We start from the raw sequence: 18,060 nt of genomic DNA on the forward strand, positions 1-18,060 counted from the left end.
TACAGAACTCCAGCCAACGCTTGGCATCTGCCACTGTGTACTCTCTGTTTAGGGACAGATAGCACTCTCCAATTCACTCAGTTTTTTGGCTGATTCTTTCCAGTGTCAAATAGTTATCTTTTTGCTTTTTCATAATTTAGTTTGGTCTAATTGTGTATCTGTCCTGGGGCTCTGTTTGTGTTCGTGAACAGAGCCTCAGAACCAGCTGGCTGAGGGGACTCATCTCACTGTAGGTGAGGGCTTTGTGATGGAATGTGTAGGCATCACTTCCTTTTAAGTGGTTGTAGAATTTAACAGCTCTTTTCTGGATTTTGATAACTAACGGGTCTGGTCCTAATTCTGCATGCATTGTTTGCGGTTTTGCGTTGCACAGAAAGTACATTTTTTCATGCGGAGTCTCAACTGGGTGTTTGTCCCATTTTGTGAATTCTTGGTTGGCGAGTGGTCCCCAGATCTAACAACCATAGAGGGCAATGGGTTCTATAACTGAGTGAAGTATTTTTTGACAGATCCTAATTGGGATGTTGAGTTTGATTTTCCTTTTGATGGTGTAGAAGGCAAATTATATCTAGATACCACAGGTAACTTGTGACATCATTTTCTGGAATTTTCCAAGCTGTTTAAAGGCACAGCCAACTTATTGTATGTAAACTTCTGACCCACTGGAATTGTGATACAGTGAATTATAAGTGAAATAATCTGTCTGTAAACAATTGTTGGAAAAATTACTTGTGTCATGCACAAAGTAGATGTCCTAACCGACTTGCCAAAACTATAGTTTGTTAACAAGAAATTTGTGGAGTGACTTTAACTGTATATATATGTTTATTTATATTATAAATGTTTTGCCTCTTGGACTCCTATGGACTTGGGTCCAGCCCCTGACTCACACAATTGACCAGTAATTACCCAATCAAGACAGAGCCCCCAAGTTACCAACGTGGGCCCCCTACATCCTCTCCTCGCCCCATCTGACGATTAGCAGAGCGGCAGCAGCAGATTGTCTACACTCATTGAGAGCGGGCTCCTGAATAGAGTACCACAGTATGAGTCATAATAGCCATAAAACCTAGCGGTCAAACAGGGAAATGGTTCAAAACGTTTTTTCACCATTCATTTTTCCCATAGGGGATTTTAGAAACACTTAAAATAAGGACTGTGTTTTGTGTAGGCTTATCCTGGCATGATAACCGTGTAAATCGCTTTAGGACAAGGTGACTTATCACACCTCCACAGTAAAAAAAAAACTATACAGTGGGGAGAACAAGTATTTGATACACTGCTGATTTTGCAGGTTTTCCTACTTACAAAGCATGTAGAGGTCTGTCATTTTTTATCATAGGTACACTTCAACTGTGAGACGGAATCTAAAACAAATCCAGAAAATCACATTGTATGATTTTTAAGTAATTAATTAGCATTTTATTGCATGACATAAGTATTTGATACATCAGAAAAGCAGAACTTAATATTTGGTACAGAAACCTTTGTTTGCAATTACAGAGATCATACATTTCCTGTAGTTCTTGACCAGGTTTGCACACACTGCAGCAGGGATTTTGGCCCACTCCTTCATACAGACCTTCTCCAGAGCCTTCAGGTTTCGGGGCTGTCGCTGGGCAATACGGACTTTCAGCTCCCTCCAAAGATTTTCTATTGGGTTCAGGTCTGGAGACTGGCTAGGCCACTCCAGGACCTTGAGATGCTTCTTACGAAGCCACTCCTTAGTTGCCCTGGCTGTGTGTTTCGGGTCGTTGTCATGCTGGAAGACCCAGCCACGACCCATCTTCAATGCTCTTACTGAGGGAAGGAGGTTGTTGGCCAAGATCTCGCGATACATGGCCCCATCCATCCTCCCCTCAATACGGTGCAGTCGTCCTGTCCCCTTTGCAGAAAAGCATCCCCAAATAATGATGTTTTCACCTCCATGCTTCACAGTTGGGATGGTGTTCTTGGGGTTGTACTCATCCTTCTTCTTCCTCTTGAACTTCTTCCATTTTCTAATAATTGCGCCAACAGTTGATGCCTTCTCACCAAGCTGCTTGCCTATTGTCCTGTAGCCCATCCCAGCCTTGTGCAGGTCTACAATTTTATCCCTGATGTCCTTACACAGCTCTCTGGTCTTGGCCATTGTGGAGAAGTTGGAGTCTGTTTGATTGAGTGTGTAGACAGGTGTCTTTTATACAGGTAACGAGTTCAAACAGGTGCAGTTAATACAGGTAATGAGTAGAGAACAGGAGGGCTTCTTAAAGAAAAACTCACAGGTCTGTGAGAGCCGGAATTCTTACTGGTTGGTAGGTGATCAAATACTTATGTCAGGCAATAAAATGCATATTAATTACTTAAAAATCAAACAATGTGATTTTCTGGATTTTTGTCTCTCACAGTTGAAGTGTACCTATGATAAAATTACAGACCTCTGCATGCTTTGTAAGTAGGAAAACCTGCAAAATCGGCAGTGTATCAAATACTTGTTCTCTCCACTGTATATACTTCATATACAGTGCATTCGGAAAATATTCAGACCCCTTGACTTTTTCCACATTTTGTTACATTACAGCCTTATTCTAAAATTGATACAATTGTATTTGTTTCCTCATCAATCTACACACAATACCCCATTATGACAAATCAAAAACAGGTATTTAGAATTTTTTGCAAATTTAGAAAATAAAACTGAAATATCACATTTACATACGTATTCAGACCCTTTACTCAGTACTTTGTTGAAGCACCTTCGGCAGCGATTACAGCCTCAAGTCTTCTTGGGTATGACGCTACAAGCTTGGCACACCTGTATTTGGGAGTTTCTCCTATTTTTCTCTGCAGATCCTCTCAAGCTCTGTCGGATGGGGAGCGTAACTGCACAGCTATTTTCAGGTCCGGGCTCTGGCTGGGCCACTCAAGGACAATCAGAGACTTGACCCTAAGCCACTCCTGCGTTGTCTTGGCTGTGTGCTTAGGGTTATTGTCCTGTTGGAAGGTGAACCTTCACCCCAGTCTGAGGTCCTGAGCGCTCTGGAGCAGGTTTTCATCAAGGATCTCTCTGTACTTTGCTCAGTTAATCTTTTCCTCGATCCGGACTAATCTCCCAATCCCTGCCGCTGAAAAACATCCACACAGCATGATTCTGCCACCACCATGCTTCAGCGTAGGGATGGTGCAAGGTTTCGTAAAGACGAGGCCCTTGGCATTCAGGCCAAAGAGTTCAATCTTGGTTTCATCAGACCAGAGTCCTTTAGGTGCCTTTTGGCAACATCCAAGTGGGCTGTCATGTGCCTTTTACTGAGGAGTGGCATTCGTCTGGCCACTCTACCATGAAGGCCTGATTGGTGAAGTGCTGCAGAGATGGTTGTCTTTCTGGAAGGTTCTCCCATCTCCACAGGGGATCTCTGACCTTCGGTTTCATGGTCACCTCCCTGACCAAGGCCCTTCTTCCCGATTGCTCAGTTTGGCCAGGAGGCCAGCTCTAGGAAGTCTTGGTAGTTCCAAACTTTTTCCATTTAAGAATGACGGAGGCCACTGTGTTCTTGGGAACCTTCAATTCTGCAGAAATGTCTTGGTACTGTTCCCCAGATTTGTGCCTTGACACAATCCTGTCTTGGAGCTCTATGGACAATTCCTACAACCTCATGGCTTGGTTTTTGCTCTGACATGCACTGTCAACAGTGGGACCTTATATAGACAGGTGTGTGCATTTCCAGATCATGTCCAATCAATTGAATTTACCACAGGTGGACTCCAGTCAAGTTGTAGAAACATCTCAAGGATGATCGATAGCAACAGGATGCACCTGAGCTCAGCTTCGAGTCTCATAGCAAAGGGTCTGAATACTTATGTAAATAAGGTATTTCAGTTTTTTTTATAAATGTGCTAAAATTCCTAAAAACATGTTTCACTATGGGGTATTGTGTGTAGATTGATGAGGAAAATGCTTTATTTAATCCATTTTAGAATAAGGCTGTAATGTAACAGAATGTGGAAAAAGTCAAGGGGTCTGAATACTTTCTGAAGCCACTGTACCCCTCTTGGGTTCTCGAGAGCTAATGGGAACCTAGCCTTACTCTTACCAAGCAAGATATTGTAGCAACAATGGATTCGAGTTACAGCTCTTTGACCATAACTGGTTGTGGACATGCTCTATCGTCATAACACAACAGAACACATCAACTGACATGACATTCACTCACGGTTGTGCAAAAAGAAATGTGTGTAGACCACACCTCCAAATATTCCGTCAACCTAGTGCCGCTAACCTTACTGATGTTTTCTCCATGAACTGATGGTTTCTACAGTTGTGGCTGGATGTAGTACAGCTCCATTTAGTTGTTGCGTCAGGGCCAACTGTAGCATTTTAGCTCAGCCCAACCTAACCCCTTTCCTAACCTGCTACACTAATTCTCCTAACCTGCTAAAAGTAATTTCTGTCCGTAGCTGTACTCCATCTAGCCACAACCATAGAAGCCAATCAAGCAATCAGTTCCGAGAAATCATTAGTATCACCACACCGGCCTTGACGTTTGCCAGTTGCTCTCTGCTTGCTTTTCACCTCCAACACAGGGCACAGAGTGTAGATGTGGTTGCAAGAACAGCTCAACAGACATGGGCTCAGAGGGATCTGCCATACATCCACATCGCGCGCCAAAACACAACCACGTTGCGAAAGGCAGTCCCATTGTGAGTCGTAGGCCTTGGCCTCTGGCCAAGGGAGGAGGGGACTATCATTAAAAAAACGATAACTATTACAAATTACTTTTCATTTTAGTCAACGAAAATGTGACGAGACGAGAATTCCACGTGAGACTAATGTACATTTAATTTGACATGACATGCAGACTGTGGCGCGAGAGCGGCAACACAGATGAAAGAATAACAGCCCACATGAAAATAGAGCTTCTGATGTGATCAAAGCAAAAATTTCCTACATGTCCTGCCACTTTTTTGTTTTGTTTTTTGTAGTACAAAGTTTTGCACAACTGTGATTTTCAATCATTGATAAAGACTAAAATATTTGCATGACAATTCTGAAACTGAGACCATTTGTTTACAGTGTATCTGTAATGTGTGTTCTCCATCTTTAACTGTCAGATTATGAACAACTGATATGATGGGCTTGTTAAGATTAGCCAACCATTGTAGGTACCAACCCCAGCAACAGACAGTGTTCCGTTGGACACTGCTCAGGGTTAGAAGTCCTTTTGAAGATCACTCTTTTTAAGATGCCCCCTTTCCTTGAGAGAGCCATCCCTTACAGGAATTGATCAAATAGCTTCACATACTTTGCCAAGCTTGTTCGTTTGTAGTCTCTTATCTTCCATCGCTCTCCTGCTTCTCTCTCATTCTCATTCTCCTTGGTGTCCTCCTCCTCCGCTGTCTTGAGTCGATCCAACTCCTCACAGATCAGACTGATGGTGGGCACATCAAAGGGGTCAAAGCGATCCAGTTTTCTCAGGTCAATAGGACCAGAAATCCCCCTGGTTTTGGGGATGGATGCTAAATGGTTTACTCCTTTATTGATGTTCACATCGAGCCGAGGGTAAAAGTACTGCAGCATGACCTCCTTCTCACAGTAGTGGTCCTTGGTAGTTGTACGTTTGTTTTGGACCAGAGTCTTAAGTCTTCCCCAGCGCTTCTCAGGGTTTTTCTCAGTCTGGAAGCACTGCAGAAGCTCCTTTCTGACATCTTTGGGCACGAGAGCCAGCACTTTGTCTGCAACCTCTTTGTTGCCTGGTATGTCCTGTCCCACTAGAAGGTACTGTGGAAAGTGGTGCTCCACCACCGTCAGGGATTCTTTGATGAATGGATGAATTGCGTCTGACAGCACTACTTTCCTCACCGTCTTGTCTTCATCCTTGACCAGACTCAGGTACTCAGACACAGCGGAGCGGAGCGCAACACTACAGAAATCACCCCTCTCCTGCCCGAGTACACTCACAGGCAGTGCCGGAAACCAAAGACATCTCCAAGGGCTCTGTCCAGGATACGGATGACAATAGTCATCAGAGTCCAGCACTTTGGGCAGATGTCTGCAGCACTGCAACAGCTTCTGATATTGTCATAGTCTGTCATATCAACATCAAACACCAGCTCCTTTTCCAGAGCCTGGAAGGATCCAGACTTGACTGTGTTATACTGATTAGGCCTGTGACTATAGACCGCTCCAACGTCAATCTTGTACATATTTATCTTCTGCATCACCTTCTCGTTCAGAGTGCTGAATGACTGATATCGTACGTAGATGTCATCCTTCAATGTGAGTAGTTCTTTGTCACTCTTCCATATTTCAGCCACCGGTAATATTGAGAGAAAGGGAAAAGTCGGCGGTAGTAGAGGGGCAATAGGTCCGGTAGAGGGGCCTGGTCGTAATCAGCAGCTGGCATTTCTGAAGTTATTATGCAAATGTCTAGATTTAAGTGAAAATAATAAGAAAACGTCTAAAATGTTGATAGCCGACTGTACCCCTCAATTGTTTTAGTGTCCTGGCACCTTGCTTCGCATCAGTTCAAACGATTGACAAGTAACTGAAGTGACCGCCTGGAGCAGTGTGGGAGACAATTCTGCCAATGAGAGAGTCATAGGTAACTGCATACATGGAGTGTGTCTGAAAGTGGGCTTGTCAACAGAAGTGGGAGGATCAACAGAAGTGGGTGTATAGAAATCAGCTATTGGGCAGTTTTGTTGCCACTCAAGACTATTTTGCAATATGAAACAACAAACAAATTAAAACAAATCAGCCCAGTCTTCCCTGTTGAAATTACGCTACATTTCATTAGCACTGGTGAGTGACTCAAACGATTGGTATCTTTATTTAGTTGATGTGTCGTTAAGCCTTCAATTCACAGAAATGCTGCCACTGTAAAAACAATATAACAAAAGAAAACTCCAGGTAGTTAAACACAGTTACAGACTAACCAATAAACCCAATTTTATTTAGCATTGTGTGATATTTTCAGTTTGTACTATTTACAGTTTTTTCCATTCATTATTTAATTGAAAACAGTAGTTAGGGATGATGGCATGTAGCATATCCTGCAACACAACACAGAGGGTAGGTCTATTGATAGTTCATTTCCTGTGTGGACTGTGCAGAGCCCATATTTGAGTCTTTCAGTGTAAGGGTACTGACTGTTCTGAGCGTAAACTACACTCTACCTGTACAATAATAATGATCCTATTCACATTCATCTGTACAATGTCCTACTCTTATTTACAGCGATCACACTGGGGAAAGAGGCATTCCCTGAGGAGTGAGTTCCCTTACTAGCTTAACCCACTCATGATACTTTTACCAGAAACAAATCCAGGATATCAATTGTAGTTTATTAAAAACACTTGAGCGGGATTAACGGTGATGCTGCCAGCAACACATCACCAAGATCTCTTTCTATTTTGTACTGTTAAGACTTACATAAGAAATTGTGGCTGGCATCATTGTGTCCTAGAAGTGGATTACTTAAATGAACCAGCCTAAATGGACTAGTACTACTTTTTGTTTGCAAGAATTTGTTCAGCAACTTCCATTGAGGTAGGCATTTCTCAAACCAGCAGATTAGCACACCATCAGTAAATAGGTCAAAGTGATAATCATAACGAACAATAGGACCTACTGCCCTGCAGTGAACAGTAGTGAGTAGAGAGAGGATACAATGTATGTTTGTTTTATCATCTAAACACCCCTCGTTAATACTCAAGGTAAGGACCTGGAAGTTCTTTATACAGGATACAACTGAAAACAAAAGAGGATGTCATTAAGCCAGCAGCCTTTCCATTTCCTAATATCACTCACAAAAAAAGACATACGAAAACATTTTGCCCTTTTCAATTTGCATCCAATATAGCACACAAGTTAAAACACCATGAAAAGCACATCTTACATGTGCAACATTTATCCCAAAAAGAAGAAATAAATAAGAAATGAATAAAAAATAAATGGAATAACAATCATAGATCTCTGTTCAAGTTATAAGTTAAACTGTTAGTTAGTTTTAAAAGGTTCTGAAATGCTAGGGTTCCTAGTGTAGTCTGATGTCCATTGAGCTGCATAAGAACAGTGTGCCATACAACAGAGACATGGGAAAAATCTCAGTTGCACACTCCTCGTGTCCTCTCTCCTCACTTCCTACAGAGGGGAGGGTCCTCTGACTTTCGCTCTCATCCAATCGGTTTGGAGGAGGAGGCGAGGAGAGAGAACACGAGGAGTTTGCAATTGAGATTCTCCCATGGTCCTCTACTCTTGCATGGGCAAACTCCCCATTACCACAACCATCCACATCTGCAATTGTGCCCTCTGCAGGCACAACTGAATTGAAAAAGTCTACTCTTCTTTGGACCCTTCATCGACTTCTTCTTTTACGTGAATCACTCAAATCTGAAATGGAGCCCAAACGTAAGGACAAACAGAAACATACCATTCCTTTTTTCTTTGCAAACATCTGTCAGTCTGTTGATGTCCTTCTGCTCCACAGAAGGAGAGAGGAGCTGGGTAGAAGGAGTCGAGTTACGCATTGAGCTTTGGGTTTGGTGTCCAGCAGCTTTGAAAGTCTTTATCCACTTCATGTCTCTGTCCTGTGAAGCAGGCAGCCAGGCCGGAAGCCTCTCTGTGTGTGTCCAGTCTGTCCGCAGTGTGCTGTCTGTCTGCCCTGTGGGCTAGGCCTTGTAGCAGTTGCCCTGGTTGGTGAGAGCCAGCTGGCCGTTGGGCGCCACCTCGTTGGCCTCGTCTTCCAGCAGGCCAGACACGTCAGCGTTGGGAATGCTGTCATGGTAACTGCTGAAGCTGATGTTGTCCTCCTTCAGCTCAATGGTCCAGAAAGGAGCGTTGAGCTTGCGGTTCTGGTACTCTCTGTAGGTGTACACTCCTCCCACGAAGCCCAGCAGCAGCACCACTACTAGGATGATGACAGCCAGGACGATGATGTTGAACTGGGTCCAGGAGACCTCTGTGAGAGCGGCCGTGGTATTGACTGTGGGGCTGCCCAGGCTGGTGAGCAGGGCCTGGGTGGTGGCTATGCTCAGTAGGATGCTGGAGTTAGTGGTGGAAGGGGGAGCACTGGTGGGCACTGTGGCAGTCAGGCCCTTGCTGCTGGGGGTTGGAGCAGAAGTTGTAGTGGTGGCTTTAGGGGTCTCTGTTGTTGTAGCAGGCTCTGGGGTAAGAACAATCCGTGCTGCTGGAAAACAAATTATTCACAATGTGAAGGGGAATGAATTGAGCTACTCATGGCTCATTCAATAACTTCACAACTACTAATACTCCTCTGCACCAAATTATTGGATGACGCTTACCTGGGCGGGTGCAGTTGTGGGCAAGGGCGTCCCCTGTGAAGCCGGGGGCACAGAGCTGGCATTGAGGCCCCGTGGTGTTGACGGTGCAGCTCAGGCAGTGGCCAGTGTCAGGGTGGCAGAGCTGGGCCGGCCCCGTAGGGTCTGCGTTCCCACTGCAGTCGCAGGGGACACACACACCATTGGCACTGTAGAAGCCAGCCTTGCACCGGTCACACTGCTGACCGCTGTACTCAGACAGGCACTGGTCACACACTGGGAACCCATCAGAGTCTAGGGAAACAAAAACACACACTAATACATGTCAGTCATAAATCATAAAATAGACTTGGCTGATGCACCACCACTAGATGGCACCAGAATGCCAAAGAGATTGATTTCTAATACTGTACAACACAGAGGGTAAGCCCTTTGGCAGTGTCTAGTAGTCTACGGGCTACATACAGGCTACATATGGGCTACACCTGGGTTATAATAAGATTTTCTGTTGAAGAATGAGACATTTTTTAACTTCCCCAAAAGACTCAGCAAAAATATTCAACGATAATATAATAATAACATGCCATTTAGCAGACACTTTTATCAAAAGCGACTTACAAACACACATCTCCACAGCCCGGAATCAAATTCAGTTGAACTGTTTTTAAAGACTGATCCCTTGTATCAGAGCATCATCATCACTCCTCATTATCAGGAGTCAGCTTTCTCCTCCAGCCTCTGGACCTTAGTAATATGATGCTACTATACAGTGCCTTCCTTCTCTCCTAATGGCTTCACTAACCGTGATATATCCCCTGTTGATGTTGTCACATCCATTAAGGGCTAAGAGCTCTGACACCAAATATTATTGAGCACAGTAATTAGGCTTGCTGCATGTCATTAGTGTAAGTGTTGATCCCCTCCTACTAAACAAGTTAATCAAGAAAATAGCCACACATTTAATGGTACCTCAAATTTGTGCTGCAGGCTTTAGTCTGCTCAAGATCATTCATCTCTAAATCATATAACTCTTTCAGACTTACGGGAACAATATTTGTGCCCACAACAGACACACTTTTAAAGCCACAATAAAAATTCTAGAAAAGAGTTAGACCAATAAAGTGTAAGAGTGATAACAACTCTTATCTATAGGCAGTTTCTGATTGGTCTGTTTTAACCCTGTTGGCAGTGGAAACGCTTCAGTCAGAGTGAGCTGATGTGTTATATCACCAGGAGAGAACATGACCCAGTCGGCACGGTGACGGCTGGGGGGGCAAACCTTCACATGATGATACTGTACAACCTGACCTGGATGTTTACCCAATACCTTTACCATCCTCCCTGTCTACTGCAATACAGCCAGCTCAGTCACTTACAGGCCTGAACATCATTTTCACTCCAGTTCTCCCTCTCCCTCTCCCCCTCACACACACACACGCACCCACCCACACACAAAAGGCAGAGTTTGAGCTGAACATAGAGCACACTGAACATCATGGGCACAGCTGGGCCAATTCACAGCAAGCTAGTCAGGCAGCAACAGAACAGAGGGGGGTGGGCACCACACTCCATTGACAAGGCAGTAATAGGAGGATCATGTTGTGTGTGTGTGTCCCTTCCCCTCGCAGTGCAGTGATGTAGCTGCTCAGCTCAGCCCCCCTCAGCACTCAGCCCTGGCTGGGCAAACAACCTGACAGGCTTCAGAACCCTCTCCACATGGCTGTTGCCAGGCTGCTGGGACCCAATGGGAGGCTGTCAGCAGTCACATGGCTGCGGCTGATTGGTCAGATCAGAGGTAGGGAGGAGGTGAGAGAGAAAGACAGACAGACAGGGACTCTATGTATGTCTGTGTCGCCAAGCCTCAGCTGCTGAGGTATCATTGTAGTATGGGTACAAACTATTGCTGGCTTGCCTGGTTAAAACATGCTTAATATCAAATCCGTGTCTACATGAGCACAGACATACACTGTGACCTAGACTTTTGTGATGAAGCTGATGTGAGCAGACCCATGCTGGGTGATGAAGCATAACTTGACCAGCAGGGATAAGACAGATAGGTGGGATTAAACATCATCAACCAGAGGGTCCAGATATTGATTCTTTGACAAACCATCACAAGTAAATTGCAATTATCTGTGAAAGATTAGAAGTATCCTTGCGGATGGGCTATAATAATTGGCAGGGGTGCAACTTTCACTGGGGACAGGGGCCCCACATTCTGAAATTGCATTTTTGTCTCCCCCCAGTTTTATCATTGGAATGTGATATAAAAATGAGGCAACGGTGTGCTTTAGGATTTTGCGGATGCCTCCTAGCAGTTGGGTAAGCTGTTTAGAGATGCCCCCCCACTTCTAAAACCAAAGTTGCACCCCTGGTAATGGGGACCAGAGCCTTCATCCCTGGCAGTGACTGTTGATGGTGTTTTGCTGTTGGAACATTAAGAGCACTCCTGGGCCACTACCTTCTGTGGTCACACTCTCTCTGCCAGGCAGGGCACACCAAGACATAATGACAGATACACCAGCCTAGTAAAAGAACCACAAGAAAACACCATCCAACCTGGAACTGTAAAGATATCTTCCTTGCAATCTCCAAAACATAACAGCCACAACAGGACAACTTTTTTTGGACGTCGTAAAGGACCATTCGCCGAAACTGAAACGGAAGAGATATAGCTAGCTAACGACCTCCTTTTCCACGTGGAAAAAATATGGTGGACAGAGACTTGCTATCTATGTTAGCTAACTAGTTGGGATTTTCTACAAGGAATCTGCCACACGAAGAAAGCTTCTCCCAAGTGGGTGTGACACCTACTCCTGTTGCCTGCTGCACTGCTGCTTGGATTCCACTTGGCAATCTGATCACTCTGCCATGGCCTGTCTCCCCGTCTGGTACAGGTAACCCCGCCACACTCCCCCTCTCTCCCTCTTTCCCTCTCTCCCAAGCTTTCGCTCGCCTCCAGCACACACGCACTGTTGGGGCGAGTGACTCTGAACTTACAATGGCTAGCCCCAAGTCATAATGTTTTTTATTGTGCTTTATGCTACTTGCCTCATGACTCCTGCGTGCTTTGTTGACTATAAACCTGCTTGTTAACCCAACCGTAGGACAGACTATGTTTGTTCCCACACTCGGGACTCTGACTCTCTATTGGTTACACGGACTCTTGGCCTCCCATCCTATTCTAACCACCTCTTGCTGGCTTTGTATTCATGTTACCTGATGAAATTGCTGTACAATATTATCTTGTTGCCATCTAATGCACATTCAAATGTCATACATCAACACTGCAGAGCTCTCACTGTCCTCTGCCGTGCCCTGATTGTACTACTGTAGATGATATCTGGAAATGTGCATGTACAGCCTGGCCCATCTACTGTTGCTAGCCCCAATTCTGACTTGTGCTCTGATATCTGCTTCACTTATTTCTGCTCTCGTAAAAGCCTGGGTTTCCTGCATGTTAACAATAGAAGCTTATTACCTAAAATGTATACATTGAAAGTGTGGGTTCACAGCTCCAATCCAGATATGTTGGTCATTACTGAGACGTGGTTAAGAGAGTGTTTTGAACACTGATGTTAACCTTTCTGGTTATAACCTTTTTCGGCAAGACAGATTTTCCAAAGTTGGTGGAGTGGCAATCTTTACCAAGGAACACCTCCAGTGCTCTCTCTGTCCCGAAACAATTTGATTTGCTGGTTTTAAGCATTAAACTTTCAAATAGCTCTTTGTTGACTGTTGATGGGTGTTATCGTCCTCCATCAGCACCGGCCTGAACCGTACCTGCCCTGAGCTCTCTCCTGGCCCCTTACACGAAGTCTGAATTTGTCCTGCTACGTGACCTAAACTGGGACATGCTTAAACCACATGACCAAGTCCTAAAGCTTATGAGACTCCCTAAATCTTCCTCAGATTATTACTAATCCCACAAGGTATGACTCCAAACACCCAGAAAATGCTACTCTCCTTGATGTTATCCTCACAAATAATCCTGATAGGTATCAGTCTGGTGTTTTCTGTAATGACCTGACTTGTCATAGACGCTTGCTAAAAAACTTTTATGAGCAAGCCTTCCTTCATGACCAGGCCTCTGTAAATTGGTATAGAATCAGCTCTGTCGAAGATGCTTGGACCTTCTTTTTTGATATTTTCAGTGGTATTGTTAACAAACATGCCCCCATAAAGAAAATGACAATTAAAAACAGGTTCAGCCCCTGGTTCGACTGTGATCTGGCAGCGTTACTCCACCTCAAGAATTCCATTTGGCGAAAGGCTCGGCACACGCATACTCAGGATGACTGGCTCTCGTTCAGGTAAATGACAAATAAGTGCACTCAGGCTATCCGGAAGGCCAAAGTTAGTTACTTTAAGGAGCAGTTCTATCTCTGTGGGTCTAACCCCAAGAAATTCTGGAAAACGGTTAAAGACCTGGAGAATAAAGCCTCCTCCTCACAGATGCCCATGTTCCTTAATGTTGATGATGTGGTTGTTACTGACAAGAAGCACATGGCTGAGCTCTTTAATCACCACTTCATTAAGTCAGGATTCCTATTTGACTCAGCCATGCCACCTTTCCTCATCTCCCACCCCTTCTAATGCGACTAGCTCCGATGCACCTCCCTTTTTTTCCCCTGTCCTGCTGCAAAGTTTCTCCCTACAGGCGGTCACTGAGTATGAGGTGCTAAAGGAGCTCCTTAAACTTGACCCCAAAAAAACATCTGGGTCAGACGGTTTATACCCTTACTCAATTCAAATCTAATGTTATTTATCCCCTACACATGGTTAGCAGGTGTTAATGCGAGTGTAGCAAAATGCTTGTGCTTCTAGTTCCAACAGTGCATTAATATTTAACAAGTAATCTAACAATTCCCCAACAACTACTTAACACACACAAATCTAAAGGGGTGAATGAGAATATGTACATGTAAGTTTACGGATGAGCGAGCGGCATTCTTTTTTTAAGGTTGCTGCCCCTATCATCGCCAAGCCTGTCTCTGACCTTTTTAACCTGTCTCCAGGAAGGCAGCCATGGTGCATCCTTTATTTAAAGGGGAGATCAAGCTGATCCTAATTGTTATAATTAAAGGGGGAGATCAAGCTGATCCTAATTGTTATAGGCCTATTTCTATTTTGCCCTGTTTATCAAAAGTGTTGGAAAAACTTATCAATAAACAACTAAATGGCTTTCTTGATGTCTATAGTATTCTCTCTGGTATGCAATCTGGTTTCCGCTCAGGTTATGGATGTGTCACTGCAACCTTAAAGGTCCTAAATGATGTCACCATTGTCTTTGATTCTAAGCAATGTTGTGCTGCTATTTTTATTGACATGGCCAAAGCTTTTGATACGGTAGACCAATCCATTCTTGTTGTGCCTCTGAGGGGTCTTTGACCTGGTTTGCTAACTACCTCAAAGGGTGCAGTGTATAAAGTCAGAACATCTGCTGTCTCAGCCACTGTCTGTCACCAAGGGAGTACCCAAGGCTCGATCCTAGGCCCCACGCTCTTCTCAATGTACATCAACAACATAGCTCAGGCAGTAGGAAGCGCTCTCATCCATTTATATGCAGATGATAGTCTTATACTCAGCTGGCCCCTCCCCGGATTTTGTGTTAAACGCTCTACAACAAAGATATCTTAGTGTCCAACAAGCTTTCTCTGCCCTTAACCTTGTTCTGAACACCTCCAAAACAAAGGTCATGTGGTTTGGTAAGAAGAATGCCCCTCTCCCCACAGGTGTGATTACTACCTCAGGGTTTAGAGCTTGAGGTGGTCACCTCATACAAGTACTTGGGAGTATGGCGAGACGGTGCACTGTCCTTCTCTCAGCACATATCAAAGCTGCAGGCTAAAGTTACATCTAGACTTGGTGTCCTCTATTGTAATCGCTCCTCTTTCACCCCAGCTGCCAAACTAACCCTGATTCAGATGACCATCCTACCCATGCTAGATTACGGAGACATAATTTATAGATCGGCAGGTAAGGGTGCTCTCGAGCGGATAGATGTTCTTTACCATTGGGTCCTCAGATTTGACACCAATGCTCCATATAGGACACATTACTGCACTCTATACTCCTCTGTAAACTGGTCATCTCTATATACCTGTCGCAAGACCCACTGGTTGATGCCTATTTATAAAACTCTTTAGGCCTCACTCCCTCCTGTCTGAGATATCTACTGCAGCCCTCATCCTCCACATACAACACCCGTTCTGCCAGTCACATTCTGTTAAAGGTTCACTGCACCTAGCGACTGGAACGAGCTGCAAAAAACACTCAAATTGGATAGTTTTATCTCCATCTCTTCATTCAAAGACTCAATCATGGACACTCTTACTGACTGTTGTGGCTCCTTCGCGTGAGGTATTGTCTCTACCGTCTTGCCCTTTGTGCTGTTGACTATACCCAATAATGTTTGTACCATGTTTTGTGCTGCTACCATGTTTTGTTGCTACAAAGTTGTGTTGCTAACATGCTGTGTTGTCATGTGTTGCTGCCTTGCTATGTTCTTGTCTTAGGTCTCTCTTCATGTAGTGTTTTGGTGTCTCTCTTGTCGTGATGTGTGTTTTGTCCTATATTTATATATTTTTTTATTCATTTTTTATTCCCAGACCCTATCAACGCAGGAGGCCTTTCGGTAGGCTGTCATTGTAAATAAGAATTTGTTCTTAACTGACATGCCTAGTTAAATAAAGGTTAAATAAATAAAAAATAGTAGTAGCAACCAGACTGGCAAGGGTTCTAATAAGGCGACCTAACTAAGAAGGGCACTACTGAGGCAGGGGGTAGTGGCTACTCACCGGTGTGACAGGTGCCAGTGGAGGTGGTGTTGGAGCAGGGGCAGGCGACACAGGCATCGGTGGTGGCAGCACCAGAGCTGCGGTAGAATCTGGGCATGCATTCCTCACAGTTGGGTCCTTGAGTGTTGCCCTGGCAGTTCAGACAGACGCCTGTGTGGAAAAGGAGAGAATATTATGGTTAAAGGTTATGCCAATACATGTTTTGAAAACTGTCAGAAATATGGTACATGCCATTTGTTAACCACACCTAAACCATATGGTGGTTTTGTTTGTACATGTTAGAGCAGCAAATACTGCTATCCTGTTGATTTGAATTTGAGCCTCAGGTTGTTGAGTTACCTGTTCTTGGGTCTTTACTCTGCCTGGGCTGGATGGTAAACTTCTTCTGTTACTCTATACCTGTTTAATAACGCTGTAATTACTCTAACACTATTGTATTAATATACTGTTTATATGCTTACATTCAAATGGGATATTTCATTGGTAATTACATAGTAATGGAGTTGTGGAGTGTTTTTTTGTGGAATAGAAATTAATCTGTATAGCGGGACATTGCAGACCTTCTCTAAAATGAAGGAATACACTAAACACTGTTGTTTTCTCTGTTCTTCTCGATAGGAGTGATAGTGGTGTTCTCTGTCTAAAAACAATGACCCTACAGAGGTAGGAACAATCATCTTGATTTTCCAGTTTTCTGATTGAAATGGAACAGGTTACTGCCATGTTAATCTGGAAGAGACAGAGAGTCTGTTTGTTTTTTAACATGTCCTCAGGGTTCTTATGCAACGCTTCCTGGCTGACTGAGAGGGTCATTCTAGTTGATATCAGACCTGAGCTAAGGAAGTAAATATACGGCATTCCTCCATTGATCCCAGGAAAGACTACTGCGCCATCTGGCTATGTATCACAATAGAAAACAGATGATTTCTACAATTCCATCCAACTTCAACCCCTTCAAGCCTCTCAATATCTTTTAGTGTATACTCACACAACAATACACAGCTGTGGAGACGGGGACGGAAACGAACAGGATTCATGTGTAGCAGAAACAAGAAAGTGTGATTGTTGTGGTTTGTAGATCAAAGGTGTGGTGTAGTGGATTACTCACCAGATTGTGGGTGGCAGTAGTTAGTAAGGTTATTGCACTGGCAGGGTTGGCACCCCGTGCTGCTGAAACGGAAGAAGCCTGGGTGGCACTCGTCACACTTGGGCCCGTACACTCCCGTCTTACACACACACATTCCTGAGCTGAAAGAACAGGAGCACACAGCCAGCACACGGTCAAATACTTTGACTCTTTTCTATTTGATTATCCAGCCTTTAGGTTCTGTAACAGCTAAACTGTACTGCTGTAATGGTGGAACTGCTCTATTCGGTTAGAGACTCTTCTGATGGCAGGATTGTACTAGCCATGACATTCTGTGGTTTCACGCATGACATCCTACAAGTTCCCCCTGAGTGGTTTCTTCCATCAATCCATCTGCTACCCATAACTCCCATCACAATCCCTGCCCTGGTTAACCAGATCCTTCACTCTGTCTGTGGTGAACAGAACACAGCTACTCCAGTCAGATTCAATAACATGGGATAGCCTAGCCCCTCATCCTCCACAGTTCTAAGCTGTCTAGGCCTTTCATATATAATTCTACTAACATGTTTGGCATGTTCTGGGGGCAGAGCAGCACGGTAGAGTCTGGACCACAAACTGGAGCACTCCAGGGACATCTGGTCCAAGGCTGGAGACAGTAGCTGCCTGGATTACACAGCCTACAGGCCAGGTATGATTATACTCAGCCTAGCAGAGTCTCCTTCTGCCAGGTTCTCATCACAAGCTAGGTTGTCATCCACTTGGCGGCAGTTTAATGCAAAAATCTAAAATCTGCATAAAGAAAATATGCACATTTTACCACCAGTGGTGTTTCCACCAAACAGACTTGTTGCAGATAAAAATCAGTGTATGATGACAGTGCACACAAAATGTACGTTTTCGCGTAAGTTTTAATGT

General features: G+C 44.2%; 1 protein-coding gene and 1 pseudogene across 2 annotated transcripts in view; both read right to left on the minus strand.

Annotated features, from left to right (window-relative positions):
• Positions 1-5,120: 5,120 nt before the first annotated feature.
• Positions 5,121-6,380, minus strand: LOC106585330 (DNA primase small subunit pseudogene; annotated as a pseudogene).
• A 520-nt stretch (positions 6,381-6,900) lies between these two features.
• LOC106585447 (multiple epidermal growth factor-like domains protein 9) overlaps positions 6,901-18,060 on the minus strand; it is a 48,482-nt gene continuing 37,322 nt past the window's right edge. The window contains exons 3-6 of one of the 2 annotated variants that reach the window (XM_014171657.3): positions 17,164-17,303; positions 16,056-16,205; positions 9,280-9,549; positions 6,901-9,161 (exon numbers count right to left, since the gene is read on the minus strand). In XM_014171657.3, the coding sequence (XP_014027132.2) occupies positions 8,647-9,161; positions 9,280-9,549; positions 16,056-16,205; positions 17,164-17,303 (1,075 nt within the window). In that variant the 3' untranslated portion in view covers positions 6,901-8,646. Of the gene's footprint in view, positions 9,165-9,279; positions 9,550-16,055; positions 16,206-17,163; positions 17,304-18,060 lie in introns of both variants that reach the window. The other variant, XM_014171656.3, reaches the window with a different exon arrangement.

Source organism: Salmo salar, chromosome 24 (genome assembly GCF_965601325.2).
Source record: "Salmo salar chromosome 24, fSalSal1, whole genome shotgun sequence".
NCBI lineage: Eukaryota > Metazoa > Chordata > Actinopteri > Salmoniformes > Salmonidae > Salmo > Salmo salar.